This window comes from Ursus arctos, unplaced genomic scaffold (assembly GCF_023065955.2).
Source record: "Ursus arctos isolate Adak ecotype North America unplaced genomic scaffold, UrsArc2.0 scaffold_20, whole genome shotgun sequence".
NCBI lineage: Eukaryota > Metazoa > Chordata > Mammalia > Carnivora > Ursidae > Ursus > Ursus arctos.
The window spans coordinates 48,894,370-48,910,246 of record NW_026622875.1 but is presented as its reverse complement, the minus strand read 5'-3'; the positions used below and the strand labels follow the sequence as shown (position 1 = coordinate 48,910,246).

At 44.8% G+C, this 15,877-nt stretch overlaps 1 protein-coding gene across 5 annotated transcripts in view; it reads left to right on the top strand.

Annotated features, from left to right (window-relative positions):
- MYRIP (myosin VIIA and Rab interacting protein) overlaps positions 1-15,877 on the top strand; it is a 355,695-nt gene that overhangs the window by 256,957 nt on the left and 82,861 nt on the right. For all 5 annotated transcript variants that reach the window (XM_057315911.1, XM_048216130.2, XM_026496775.4 and 2 more), the window contains exon 4: positions 10,350-10,486. In XM_057315911.1, the coding sequence (XP_057171894.1) occupies positions 10,350-10,486 (137 nt within the window). The remainder of the gene's footprint in view (positions 1-10,349; positions 10,487-15,877) is intronic.

Here is a 15,877-nt window from a genome sequence, read left to right as displayed (position 1 = left end):
AAAAGAAAGAAAGACCTCAAGCAATATAATCTTGTTCTCTTCACAGAGATCATGAGATCATCTAGGAGACACAGTATAATAGTTCAAACTGTGAAGAATGTCTGCCGAAGCTTCTTCTCTTAATGGACACTTAACCTAGCAGTGAGGACAGATCCCAAAATAATTAAAACAGTGCTGGAAAGTGCTCCAATAACGTTTTATGCGTAGAGAAGAGAGGAGGAGGTTGGATGAGGTTTTATTAAGAATGAGAACAATAGATGGAAAGTATGTGTGCTTTGGATTGTGTTGTGTTTCCTTGTGTTTATACTGTGGACAATTCAGACATACCTAAAAGTTCCCGGCATGGGATAAAGACACCTGTGGACCAATCACGTTCGTCCTGATTTGACAACTCTCACAGACCCACCATAACAGATTTTTATGGAGATGAAGCAGTACTGATTCTATTGAAGCTCCACTCTGAGCTCCTGTCTGACTCCAAACCCTTCTCTCCCTGAAACTGGGTACATTGTTCCCATGAAGGTTATTCAGTTTTGCAACTTATACATGACTCTCTCTCTCCTCTCTCTCCCTCCGTGTGTGTGTGTGTGTGTGTGTGTGTGTGTGTGTGTGTGTGTAGTCACTTTATGTGAAGTTTCCAATTTACATTAATGGTATCCTGCTGCACATAGGGCTCTGAAATTTGTTTTTTAGGTTAAACATGTTGAGAAGGGTAGATCTCATTTATTCATTTAACATCAGTGTGTAATCTTTTGTCAAACGAATAAATCACAGTTCACGTAACCGTTCTCTCATTGACAGACTCCTCACTTTTTCACTTCCCACTGGACAGTTACCTCTTTTTTATTGTTGTTGCTTAGACATTGGAAGCAAGCTCATACCCCAGGGCCTTTGCTCTTCCTGTTTCCTCCACCTAGAATGCTCTTGCCCCAGATTCCACATGGCTCACTCCTTCTCCTCTTTCTTGTCTTTGCTCAAAAGACACCTTATCAGAGAGTTCTCCCCTGACCAACCTACATAAAATAACCCTCCTTCCCCACCCAGTCACTTTCTCTCTCCTTATCTTTAGGCACCTTCTTGTTGTCCTGACAGGTGTATGAGCTCTTGGAGGACAAGTCTGGGCATACATCTATGCCATATGCTTATTTACATTGTCTAAGCAGTTTGTCAATCTCAGTCTTGTTTTCTGTCTCATCATTTCTGCCTCCGTCATCATTTCTGCCTAATAGCTCTTATTACAACAAGGGAGCAAAGAAAGAAGGGAGGACAGGGGTGCCAGAGGGAAGGCTTATCAGAATCTCCAAGAGGAGGTGCCTCTGGGGAAAACCCTCCTGCCAAGAGATGGTGCCATTGCCCCCATCAGTGCACATGCCCCACACTGGGAATCACTTGTGTGCAGCATTTAGTGAGGACAGATGTGTGGAGGCCATGCACAAAAGATGTGTGCACTCACATTCAGACTCAGCTGTCATCCTTAGTGGGTACCAAAGATTTGGCCTTTCTCTGGACACCCTGGGGCTGAGTTATTTAATTCTTCCTCCAGCCTTATGAAGCACTAGTTATTGTTGCGTTTTACAGGGAAGGTAGTGGTTCCAAGGACCAAAAGTAGTCAATTCTTTTTTTTTCTTTTTTTTCCCTTTTTTTTTAATTTCAAAAACTACCAGTTCTTTATTGGTGAAAATATGAATCCAGATGGCATGGTTGCTTTGCTGGACTACTGTGAGGACACTGTGACTCCATATATGATTTTCTTTAAGGATGGTTTAGAAATGCAAAATTATTAACAAATTTGGCTATATCACCTGTTTTTTTAATAATAATTTTTTATTATGTTATGTTAGTCACCATACAGTACATCCCTAGTTTTTGATGTAGTGTTCCATGATTCATTATTTGCGTATAACACCCAGTGCACTATGCAATACGTGCCCTCCTTAATACCTATCACTGGCCTATCCCAATCCCCCACCCCCCTCCCCTCTGAAGCCCTCCGTTTGTTTCCCAGAGTCCGCAGTCTCTCATGGTTCATTCCCCCTTCTCTTTATCCCCCCTTCATTCTTCAATTCTAACTATGTTGTATTGTGAATTTTGAAGGTTTGCTGTTGCCTTTTTAAAATCTTTAGTTTTTAAAGAAATTTTCGTACTGAAGTTGGTAAAACTACAGAGAGCTTAGAATCATTGTGTGAACATTCTTCGGGATAACTTGGGATTGTTTAGAAAATAAGGCAGGGAAGTCAAGCAGCTATCCCTCTGGACAGTTCCGAACTGGGAAGCTCTTGGCAAGTCTTGTCGCCGGGAGGGTGGCGCCCGCCCCTTCCTAAGCCACCTCTCCTCCATGTGTACTGCAGCGGAGGGACAGCAGTTTGGGCATCGTTAAAGAAGACTCCTGAGACATAAAGCCGGTTGGTTCCCATTCTGCACACATCTGTGGAAATGATCCAGAACCCAAAGCCTGTGTCCAGCCATTCCTGAGATGCCTTGGGCTTGGCTTTGGATCCCATCTCATGACGCACCTGCCATTCCTTGAAGACATTAGTCTGGCAGCACTGAGGGGTGGTGGCCTCATCTGTTGGTCACTGCCTACATAGCTAGCACAGTGCCTGCCACATAGGGCACTCAATAAATAGTGAGGGAATGAAAGCATGAATGAGTGGGTGAATGAAGGAATCTACATGCATGTGCAGGATTCCATTCTGCTTTCCACTCCAGCAAGATGCAGACACAAGGCTCCTTCCTTGCCATCCACACTTGCCTTAAGTCATGTCGGTTCAGGTGGAGGCTGGAGACCTCAGGGTGGGCCGGGGACCCCGAAAGTGCACTGACCCAGGCCGCGCTGGTGCTGGCATCCTCACAGCCCTCTCCCCACACCTCTGCCCCACAAACCACATGCATCCTGTGAGTTTCCTCTGAGCCATACATTTTAAAATAAGTGAGATAAAAACACTAATAAGAAATGAAGGTCATCACAACTGAGCCTTCCCTGGGGCTTCCAGAAAAGCTCTCCACATTAACTCTAAGTCAAAACATAGTCTAAAGTACATCACTTTTTAAAGGAAAAGCTTTCTGCTCTCCAAATCAGGCTGTGGCTTTGCCAGTCATTCTCCAAGGATTCAGTCCAGCCTTCTACCTCCCAGCAGCCCAGGGCAGGGCTCTGGTTCCACTCCAAAACTTGAGCAAGCTGAGACTTTCCATTGTAGAGGTCATTAAAGTGCTTCTGAATGCCGAGAGTTTTGGTATAACCAGGGAGCAGAGAGCTCATCCTATCATATACTTGAAGTATGAGAACTCTTGGTTGCAAATAATAGACACCCAATTCAAAAAGGTTTAAAAGAGGGACTGTATTGGTTAATGTAATAGACAAGTCCAGGGGTTGACCTTGGGCTTGAGTAGACCCAGGTGATCAAAGTATAGCAGCAGGATCCTGTCCCTTTCCACTCTCAGATCTGCTTTTGTCCAGAATACCACAAATATCCCCCCAAGTGATGGCAGGATGGCCCTACCAGCTCCAGGCTTTCATTTTGCTATGGAGTCAGCCCAGCAGAAGGGCAAGACCTCCTTCCAAGAACAACAGTAAAAACCTCCATCTTGACCTTGATTGGCAGGTCTGTGTCATGTGACTACTCACATGCTGACAGGAGAGTGGAGCCAGCTTTTCCAGAACAACATACGCTCTGTTGGGAGGGAAGGGTGAGTGTTCCAAAAGGAAAAGAAATGTCATTTTGTCAAAAGAATGAGGGGCACAGTCACGACTGTCCCCTACCAGTACCATGTGGTCCCTCAGCTGCAGAGCTGAGCCACCTGCCCGTCCTTCCTGGGAGCAGGAAGGAAGCATCAGAGAGCAGGGCAGCATGCAGGGGATGCAGCCTGAAGAACGTTGCATTTCTTCTGTGCTTTTAAAGCTATCAAATAAATCATATGCCCAGATGTTATGATTTCCAAGGACAAAGCCTTCTGCATTTTTTTTCTCTTCTGCTATATTGTTTTATATTCTGAAAATAGCTTTATGGGTTTTTGCTAAAAATGACAGATACTAAAAAAAAAAAAGACATATTCTTTGTAGTAAATTAAAATGCTACAGGAGAATACACTGAAGAGAGCCAGTCTCTCTTCCCGTTGAGCCTGTGGGAAAACATTCATGATCATGGATTGGAAGAACAGACATTATTAAAATTGGCTATACTACCCAAAGCAATCTACACATTTAATTCAATCCCTATCAAAATACCACCAGCATTTTTCACAGAACTAGAACAAACAATCCTAAAATTTATATTGAACCACAAAAGACCCCAAATAGCCAAAAGAATCCTGATTTTGTTGTTGTTGTTGTTACAAAACAAAGCTGGAGGCATCACAATTCCAGACTTTAAGCTATATTACAAAACTGTAATCATCAAGACACAGCGGAGGAGCCTGATGTGGGGCTCGATCCCATAACGCCGGGATCACGCCCTGAGCTGAAGGCAGACGCTTAACCGCTGTGCCACCCAGGCGCCCCAAACCACAGAGACTCTTAACAATAGAGAACAAACAGGGCTGATGGAGAGAGGTGGGTGGGGGATGGACTGGATGGATGATCGGTATCAAGGTGAGCATCTTGTGTTGCGCACTGGGTGTTGTGTGTAATTGATGAATCACTGAATTCTACTCCCGAAACCAATATTACACTGTATGTTAACTACCTAGAATTTAAATAAAAATTTGGAGAAAAAAATAATAAAATAGCTACAACCCATTCCAAAAAAATCATTAATTAATACAATATATTAACTTATAAATAACCATATACAGTTATATATAATTACACATCAGGTGCAGAGAAGTACTCCAGAAAAATGGAGAGAGAAAATGAGAGTGATAGAAGATGTGTTGGTGTGGTCATGGTATTCAATTTTTTTTTTTAAGAGTATTTATTTTAGAGAGAGAGCGCATGCACGTGCACACAAATGGGGTGCGGGGAGGAGCAGAGGGAGAGGACGAGAGAGAATCTCAAACAGACTCCCCAGTGAGCATGAAGCCCCATCTCAGAACTCTGAGATCATGACCTGAGCAGAAACCAAAAGTCAGCCAATTTATTGACTGAGCCCCTCAGGCACCACTGGTCATGGTATTCTAGCATGGGGGTCAGGCAAGGCCTCATAAGGGTGTGACATTTGTGCAGAGACTTGAGCGAAGTGACAGACTAAGCTATGAAGGCATCTGCAAGATCAAAGCCTTTGTGAGCCCATGTGTGTTAAAAGACAGTGTGTGTGTTACTTGTACTGGAAGTCCCTCGCGTGTGCTCAAGAACAAACCCGTCCACAACTTCTCTTCAGTGAAGTCACGAACCTTTTAGGAGGCATGCCCCTCCACTGCCACCATCATTGCTTCCTGGCCACTCTTACTGGCTGCGCTGACTGACCCACAGCCCTCGTCTGCTGAACTGCTTTATTGGAAGAGGGAGGGCATCCCCCCTTGTGAAAAACTTGGTCTTTCAGAGCAGCGCTGGCCCTGGGGCTCCTTCTGCACCAATAGTGTTTAGATCAACACTGTCTTCCCTGTGTGTGTGTGCGTGTACGTGCGCACACGTGTGCATACACACACACACACACACACACACACACACACCACCAGTTCTGGACTCCTCCCAATCTGCATAAGCTGACTAGGTCCTCAGGGATCCCCTTAAGAAGAACCTGAAGAGCACCACCTGAGCCCATCCGGCTGCTATAACAACAGAACCTTATTTCTCACTATCCTGGAGGCTGGGGAGTCTGAGATCAAGGCACCAGCAGACTCAGTGTCTGGTGAGGAGCTGCTTCCTACTTCATAGACGGCCATCTTCTCACTGTGTCCTCACATGGTAGGAGGGCTGAGGGAGTGCTTTAGGGTCTCTTTTGTAAGGACACTATTCCATTCATGAGGGCCTCACCTCCCAAAGCCCCCACCACCAAATAACATCACACTGGGGATTAGGTTTCAACATGAATTTTGTGGGAACACAAACATTCAGTCCATTACAAACATTCTTCAGATGTCAAGAACTTTTGGGTGATTTTTTAAATCTTCTTTTATTTTTTTTTATTTTAGTGCTTTTTACATTAATGCATAATACCTGGTTTAAAGCCTCAAACAATATAAAATGATATTCAACTTAAAGAGTTGGGATGCCTGGGTAGCTCAGTCAGTTAAGAGCCCATTCTTGATTTCGGCTCAGGTCATGATCTCAGGGTCCAGGGATCAAGCCCCACATCAGTCTCCATGCTAAGCAGGGAATCTGCTTCTCCCTCTATTCCTCCCCCAACTCATGTGTGCATGCGTGCTCTCTCTCTCAAATAAAACAAAATAAATCTTAAACAAAAACAAAAACATAGTCTCATGTCCCCATCTGCATGCCAAGTCCCAATGCCCCAAGCAATCACCTGTAGACATTTCTTGGGGTTACTACTATAATTCTAACTAACATGTTTATCTTTACCATTTCTTGATTTGTCAACTTTAGACCCTCATAAATAGCCTACTTTCTTGCTACCTCTTTCCCCTCCCCACAAAGTTTTATTAAAACCTTGCATTAAAACCTGGTACCTCTCTCACTTTAAATAATGCATTTAAACCACTACTGTTGTCCATATACTTTAGAAGCCTGTCTGGACTCCATTGTGTAAGATGAGGAGGTTAGCACTTGTGAACTGTCTCTGTTGTTCCTTCCTCTCTCTGCATCCAGGTTTCTGCCAGGCTAGCTGTTGACTTGGTTTTGCTTTCAGCAAAAAGTGCGGATTCTTGACAGTGAGGACCTTTCATGCTTTGTCTGTAAATAGGGTGTGAAAAGTAAACAGCATTTTAATTTTATATATAAAATTATAATATATGTATTATATATATAATATATATCATTTGCTGTAGACCAGAGTCTTGCAGTGAAGCCCACAGAGAGAAGGAAGTGTAATCCTTGGCCATGAACCTGGGCCACTTGAAGAGTGGGCCATTCACCTCTCCTCTGCTTCATTAGTTGACAAGAACTTAACAGCTTTTCATTTGCTTCCTGTTTGGACCGTCCCTTTCTAGAGCTATTTTTTAGTTGTGTTTTTGTATTTCCTGGGACTTCTAAATATCTTTTCTTACTCTTACTGACAAAAGAGGGGTGTGGCTCCTCCTACACTGTCTCTCTTCATTCGTTTACCTTCTTAATCCTGTGCTCGTTGAATGGCCTGTGTGCACCCCTACCCCATGCCTTTCAGACCTGCTGTGCAGGTGGCACCTGGGACTTCTGTCTGTCGCACCCCTGGACTAACTCCCTCTTTCCAGAGTCCCATGATTTCCTCTTTCTTGGCTGGTTTTTTGGCTCCCGTAGAATATACCTTAATAATTTTTCTACTCAGAAAGCACACCAACTTTCTGAGACCTTACATGTCTGAAAGTATCTTTATTTGGACCTTAACTAATGATAGTTTGGCTGCATAGAATTCTGAGGTCATCCCATTTCTTCTCTGAGCTTAGAAAACCCATGTTCCACTGTCTTCTAGCATTTGCTGTTGCTGATTTAAATGTTTAATGTCATTATTATTTTTGCTCATTTGCAAAAATACCCTTTTTTCCCGCCTGGAAGGCTCATCTTGGAGGGTCTGAATCTTCATGAAGATGTATCTAGGTGGGTCTGTCTTCCGTACTTTGTGCTGTAATCAATTTATTCTGCTTTGCCACTGGTAGACTCCTTTAACCCTAAAGACTTTTGCCTTTCTTAGCTTGGGGCCATTTTCTTCTGTTATGTGATTTTTTTTTTTCTTTCCTCTTCCCCCTTCCTGGAATCCTGTTAGATGCTGAGCCCATTAAATTGATCCTCATGTCCCTCTCTCTGAGATGTCCCATCTTTTTGACTTCTTCCTCTGCATTCTGGAAAATTTATATTGATTTTAACTTTTAGACCTCCTATTGAATTTCTTTCACCAATCGTATGTTCTACGTCCCAGAAACGATTGTCTTCTGATTACTCCCTTTTCACATTACCTAGTCTTATTGTGTGAATGGGATGCAATATCTTTTCAAATCCCTGTTATTTATTAGAATTTTTTAAGTTGTTTTCATTACCCTAGATTACCTTCATTTGTCTTTTTGAAAGTTTGCTCTTATTTTATCTGGGTCCTTGTTTCCCATGCCATTGGATTGTTTCAAATATCTAGTTGTCTATTCATATTTTTAACAAAGGACTTCACTGATTAATAAAGGTGACTAACATGGGTAGGTTAGTATTCCCAGGAGACCTCTCCTATGAAAACAGGGTGGGTGTGCTGACTGAAAACTCCAAGTTTACTAGCCAGGCAGGCACCTGGCAGGCCTGGCTCTAGGGTAGATGAATAGGATCTGGTGGGCAGGTGTATGGGGGCTCCCCCAGGGCTGCAGAAGGAGGGTTTCACTGCAGGTGTAACCCCTATATTCAAGTCCTAGTCTTCTGCAAGTAGGTTGTTCAATTTTATTAGAGGACTGTTTTCTGTTTTTGGCCTAAGGACAAAGCATCCTTGGGCCAGGTGTCCACTTGATTGGGAATTGGGATAGGGACCAAGAGGCCTCCCTGTTGCCTACACAACCATTAAATCAGCATTCTGAATTCTGTCTCACAGCCAGTCCTTCTCTTGGCATCAGCCGGCTCTAAATTGGACCTCTCGGCCTGAGAGGCCCAACTCCAGTGCCTGTGGAGGACAGCGTTCTCTCTGATCTTTATGCTGTCACCCACTTCCAATTTTCTAGAAGTATGTCAAAATCTCCGGTTCTGTTCTCACCCCCATTCTTCATTTGTGTAAACTTTTCCCTTTGGGTTGGCTATCTTCTCACATTTCACTGGAATCTGGGGAGGGAGAGGCGTTTATATTCATTTTACTTTTCTGAATTCTCTAAAATGAGTATGTGTGATTATATTCATAATAAAAGAAACAACAAAAACTCTTCTTAAAATGGAAGGGATTTAGAAATATCTAGCCAAAAAGAGAAGCATCCTGGCAATATTCTGTATTGACCATTCCAGCACCGAGCAAGAAACTGCTTTCCCTCTGGGCTCCCAGCTGAAAGAATAAGTCTGGAGAATCTTGTCCTAGAGCCTCTGTCTCTCTTGTGCTTTATACACCCCCAAGCTGAATTAGAGGTGCTGTTAGTGTAGGAGTATCAAATACAGAGCCAGCTGTTAAGCAGGTGTATCAGTTAGTGGCTTCCAATGGCAGGCCTTCATCCCCTTGCTCTTTGGATGGACTCAGGTGCAAGCTTCTTCTGCTGGTCTTACTTAGGCCACTCACGCATCCCCAATCAATTGGCAGGCGATGTGTTTTTGTTTGTTTGTTTGTTTGTTTGTTTGTTTGTTTGTTTGTTTAAAGAGAGACTGTCTTTAATAACAGCAAAAGTTTGGAAGATGGGAGGAACGGGGCAAAGGGCTCACAAATAGACCATTGGAAAAGTGTGTTTCTGCACATGGTAGTTGTGTCCGCACCAGCCCCAGAGGCCCTGAGACTCTGTTGCTGGAACTGGAAGCTGTTGCTTCCCTGCCAGTCTCCTGGGCTGAGTGCTCGCTGCCATCGGGGATGGGACTGGCACTGTGACTCTGACTGTGGCTGCGGCACCGCTGGCCACCCCCATCTCTGCCATTGTCTGAATCGTTGTCATTGCACAGGCTGGCCTGTGTCCTCAGCACCGTAGTCAGTGTCATGTTCTGAATCTACATCCCTTCTGAATATCTTTTTGTCCGGGTGGCCTGGGCCTCATTCTCATTGCTGTCATCCTGGCTGCTACCGCCCTTGTCACTCACCTCGTCCCTGTCACCTCTTTCCTTGCTCACCTGTCTGGGGTTGGCTGGTTACTGGCTGCGGTGAAACGGGTGCTTGGGCCAAGTGTCTCTTGGCACTCCAGAGGCCAGCATGGGCTTGATCACATGGCGACAGGGTGCGGGACTTCTAGGAGCAGCAAGAGAGGGAACTGCAAGGCTCAAGACTCACATGGCATCATTCCCACCAGTCTCCGAGCAAGTCACACACCAGCCCGGATTGAAGAAGTCGAGAAAGATGCTCCACTTCGGATGGAAGGAGCTACAAAGTATGGTGGCAACTTTTGCCGTCCACCATGTAATAATTCGTTTTTATTTCTTTTTTTTTTTTATAAAGATTTTATTTATTTATTTGACAGAGATAGAGACAGCTAGCGAGAGAGGGAACACAAGCAGGGGGAGTGGGAGAGGAAGAAGCAGGCTCATAGCAGAGGAGCCTGATGTGGGGCTCGATCCCATAACGCCGGGATCACGCCCTGAGCCGAAGGCAGATGCCCAACCGCTGTGCCACCCAGGCGCCCCTCGTTTTTATTTCTAATCTTGCTTTCTGATTCTGTGTTTTCCTCAGGCTTCTGAGGACCCAGTCTCTGGAATGGTTCTACAGTAACGTGAAGAGCCGCTTCAAACGCTTTGGCAGTGCCAAGGTCTTGAAGAACCTGTACAGGAAACACCGGTTGGAGAGTGGGGCGTGCTTCGATATTCTAGGTACGCTGGCGGCCTGCTGCTCTGGGAGTCTTTGTGGGGCTGGGGGGTAGAAGAAGGCCTGGCTGGGAGGTCCCGGACACTGGGCACCCTCAACTGGGACAGAGAAAGTTGCTTAAATACCTGGCTCCAATGAGGAGCAGAAATAGGAGGACAAATACCAAAGATTCTGTTAAGTTTGAGTCATCCGGTTCCAACATTCCCACTGGGCTGTTGGGTGCATTAAGAAGACCAAAGTATTTCTGCAAATTGTGGACATTTTAATTGTAGACCCCTAGAAATCAAAGATTCTTGATCATCTCCCCCTTACTGATCAAAACATTGGCAAGTCCTCTGTTTGACCACATAGACTAGGCCTGCCCTCAGAGGGTATGCACTCCACCCCCCTTCCCTCCTATTCCCAACCTCTACTCACACCAGGCCCAGAACTTGATGTAATGGGAGAGTCGTCCAAGTATGGGCTTCTCTCCCAAGAACCTGGAGGATGACTTCTGCCTTCTCTGTTTTTATACACTTAAGACAACCAATGTAATTAGAATGAGACATTATCTTCTTTAGTTCTATTAGACTAGCCAGTAGAAAGAAAGCATTGCCAGAATATGAACAGCCTTTCCTCTAAAAAAAGGCTGGTGGGGTTTTTTTCTGTGTGTAAAGGCAGACTTTTTTCGTCTCTTTGCTGACACAGGTAAATGCTTTTTATCTACGAGAAAGAGGGAAGGAAAAAGATCTCATCCGTCTCATTTGGAGCTCTTTCACTGTCATTATTTTACATTGTTGTATTCTCAATAAAGTCTTTGGCTGTGTCTTATCTAAAAATATGCCAGCCACCGAGACAGGGGGGAAACAGGATGGAAACATTAAACACAGAGAATCATTAGGGCCTTTTGTGGTGGTTGTTAGACTCTATCTTTCAAACTATTCAGGAAGCCTAAGCTAAGAGAGCAGTGCTGAAGGTTTCCACAGATTATTTTTATCTTCTCTTTGCTGATTTCTCTAAAAACTTTTTTTCTTCAGGAATGGAGGCAAAAAAAAAAAAAAAAGGAAAGAAAGAAAGATAAAAGTAATCCTGTTAACAGTAGTTTTTCAACCCAAAGAGATATCTCAAGAAAGTTCCAGAATATTTTTGGCTCACTTGCTTCCATCCCATCCTTTCTTTCCTCTCGCGTACAGCCCCAGGTCTGCTTCGTGTACCCCCTTACGTGTCACCAAATTTGAGACCTCATAGATGTCCTCTACTGCCTCATGCAAGATGAGGCGAAAAGCAAACACACGGAGAATCCTACAGAACGGAGCACAACTCCGATCTCTTCCCTGTCTCCCTCAGGCCCCACAAGTGGATGAGGCAGACGGGAGCCCCACGCGGGCCAGCTCAGGGCTTTGAAATATTCAAGTGTCATCTTCTGAGGAAATCCATTTACTGGGACTAACTGTCTGCCCTGCTAGAAGCAGACGTGGGTTCTGGGCGCTCTGTGATTCGGCGTTTCTCTCATCCAGGCCTCAGTAGGGCACTTACCACGGTGCCTTCAGGGGACAGTGTAGAAGCCGCACTCCTGCGTGGCCGTGTGAGCAAGAGCTTCATCCCCTCTGCGTTCCCAAAGCGGGGCTCAACCCCTGGCATGGCTTATGTCCTCCCTAGGACACTAGTTTGATCTTAGAAGCATTCTGTGGGGACCAAGACCCTTCCCGGAAGTATTAGAATCAGTTGCTTTAATATGGCTAGTATCCATTTAAACTAAGATTTCGTTTTGATAAAAGTGAAGAGGACAGGAAACGGTTTGTGAGGTGATATTCAAACCTGTTAAGCCATGGTCATAAAACAACGAGATTTATTCTACACACCGCTAGAAAATTTAGTTACATCACAAGTGGGGGCACAGCCCCCAGGGCACAAGTGGCCTCCCGGTTATGTCACATGACTGGGGAGCCCTGAGCATTAGCTCCCACTAGTCACCCAACACCCTTGCGTCATTGTCACCTGCCGTCCTCAATCATGACTATACATCAGAATCACCTAGGGGTCTTGCCATCACAAGTGGGGGCACAACCCCCAGGGCACAAGTGGCCTCCCGGTTATGTCACATGACTGGGGAGCCCTCAGCATTAGCTCCCACTAGTCACCCAACACTTGCGTCATTGTCACCTGCCGTCCTCAATCCTGACTATACATCAGAATCACCTAGGGGTCTTGATTTTTTTTCTACAGTGATATGTAGAAATTCTATTTCTATTTAGCTCTACTCCATTCTTCCCTTTTTTTTATTTAAACAAGTTGTCATATACTTTGCATTTATTTTTTTATTTAAATTCAATTAATTAACATAAAATGTGTTATTTGTTTCAGGTCTGCGATTCATCAGTCTTATATAATACCCAGTGCTCATTACAACACATACCCTCCCCAATGTCCACCACCCAGTTACCCCTTCCCTCTACCACCTCCCCTCCAGCAACCCTCAGTTGGTTTCCTATAATCGATTAAGAGTCTCTTATGGTTTGTCTCCCTCTATGGTTTCGTCTTGTTTCATTTTTTCCTCTCTTCCCATATGATCCTCTGCCTTGTTTCTTAAATTTCACATATGAATGAGATCATATGATAATTGTCTTTCTCTGATTGACTTATTTCACTTAGCATAATACCCTCTAGTTCCATCCACATCATTGCAAAACACCGAGGGGGCTCTAAAAAAACCCCAGTGCCCAGGATCACCTGCCACGCTCAGCCACTTACTTCTGAATCTGTGCAGGTGGGCCCAGTACAGGTATTTCTGTGGGTTAAGGCACCACCAAGATGGAGAACCCCAGCTAGCACTTGACCATAATTGGTGCGGTAGCATTCTGAATAAGATGGCTCCACCTTGAACTCTAAGGGTACTTGTTTGCAGAATTGTGATTGTCAGAACATAATATGTAACAGCTACAGTGTGCAAGGCACGTGCTCTGCTCCCAAACTCTTGGAGTAGAACTCCTTGTACTATGAAACATCTTCACTCCCTGGACCAGCGTAGTTTGCCTTAACACACTCAGTCCATTGAAAATTCGTTGAGTTCACAGAATCTTCTGGGCCAGCCATCATGGGCACGCCCTGCACTGCCATCTGTCCTGGCCCTCCCAAGCGAGGCTTCCTCCTCCTACAGCCCACGTCAGATGACTAGGATAGCCCAGGCCAGAAAGGAGACCCATTAGTTCCATCAGGTAAATCTAAGATGTATTCATTACTTCAATAAATATTCAGTAAGCATTTATTGAACACCTACTATGTGTGCACCTGGTTTAAGAGTGACAAGACAGGCAAGACCCTGCCATCCAAGAGCCAATATTCCAGTGGAGAAGTCCAATAAATAGTAAATTTTTAAAAAATAAAGTGTCCAGTGGTAACTCATGCTCACATAGATTCGGCATGACATTTTTAACAGTGACCTGGAAAGAAGCACTACACAAAAAGATAGAAGGGGTCATTTTTAATATACTTAATCTCCGGGCAGTTGGATAAATAACATATGCTTTCATTTAGTATTAAATAAATAAAATAGGAGAAATAAACCGTGTTTTTATTCATGAACACTGTATATCTATTTTTGATCTGATTCCTGAGAAGGTCTGTTACATCTTTCATCTGGGATTTGACTGACAAACGTGGTCTTTTGAAAGTGCTGAGCCATGTGACATCAGAGGTTCCTCCAACTCATCAAAGACATGACGATGTCATCTGACTGCTGCGTCAGTGCTTTCCAGAATAGTCAATTCCCAAATGGCACTGAAGCTCCCACCTGTGATCAAGGGAAACAGGGAGAAGTGCTGTCCCGGAAGATTTAAAATCATGCAGAACCAGAGCTTGTCCTCTGGGCAGCTCAGTCTCCAGTGATATTTCCAGATCTTCTCTCTCCTTAGACTCCCCTCCACCCTCCCCCATTCTCTCCGCAGAGAACCTCACCTCCTCCTTCACAGGGCAGACAGTATGCACCCCTTCACTGGATCCTATCACCTTCCAGGAAGGTCTCAAGGTCACACATCCCTTCCTTCTTGCTGAGCCAGCCTCTCTTTTAACTGGTTCCTTCCTATTGATTGGTAAACATGCCCGAGTCTCTCTGCTTCCTAAACCATTCTGGGCCTGCACATTCCCCCACTTCCTGCCCTGCTTCGGTGCTCTTCCCAGTCGGTGGTAGGCATACTCCAGGGAGCACACTGCACTCAAGGCTTCCACTTCCTGCCCTTCCTCACTCCCCTCACCGGGCTGTTCTCCCCACAGCAGCCAGAGTGCACTTTTGGAAGCACAAATCTGACCAGATCCCCTCCATGGAAGCTTTACTGGCTTTACGTGGCTGTTGGGATAAAGATCAAAACATGACCTGGTCACCATGACCTGCGTGGTCTGGGTCTCCAAGCCCAGCCACACTGCCTCTCATTTAGGTCCTCAGATGCACCTGCCGCCCCCACAGCCTGTCCTGTGGAAGCTGTCTACTCTGCCCCAGATGCTCTCCCACCTCCCCACACCCCTTTGGCTGGTTACTCACTGTCCCTGCTAGAAACGTTCGCTGTACTGTGAAGCACCCAATCAGAGCACTTTTAACAGCTCTGTAATTTTACATTGATTTGTGTAAATCTTTGATTGATGAATTCTTTCCACTGTATCAAGTTTTTCAGGGCAGTGAGGATTTCTGGCTTTGGTCACCAATATACCCTAACACCCTGCCCAGAGCCAGGCACCTAGTAGGTGCTCACAGACTCTTTGCTGGATGAATGGATGCTGGATGTAGCCACACCAAAGGGAAATATTTGCACTCAGAACTATAGCTTGGGGTCTGCAGAGAGGACTTATCTTAAAGCCTTATATTATAAATGAGGAAACTGAGACTCAGAAAGACAAAGCCATTGACTCAGGGTCACAGAACTAGAAAAAGTGGACCTCAAGCTTTTAGAAGCCTGGTCAAAAAACACAAACACACAGAATGGTATGTGGTCAGACTTGAGTTGCCATGACAGGCTACCCACTAATGGCCTATTTCATAAAGATAGCTGTCCACTAAACCTGCCTCAAATACTTACAGCAATTACCCTTGAGGTTCCTACATGGGAGCCCCCATGACAGCCCATCCGAGGAAGCACACGGTGTATTATATGTATTCAAGGCCTACTGCTTCGTTTGACATAGCATTGATGGCATTTGCCCCCTCTTGAGCTAAAGCACATAGACCCATATTTATTTTCTTGGTCCTATCAAGCAGTGTTTTCCATCAACATCCAATTCAGTACATTTTCCTTGAGCCACCTACTGTCTAGGTGCTATCTCGGGTACTGGCAATAAAATCAGTGACTTTAAAGCAATCCATCATCCCCATCTGCAGAGATCTCATGTGATGAATGAACACGTATAATAAAAACCCCCAACTTGAAAAG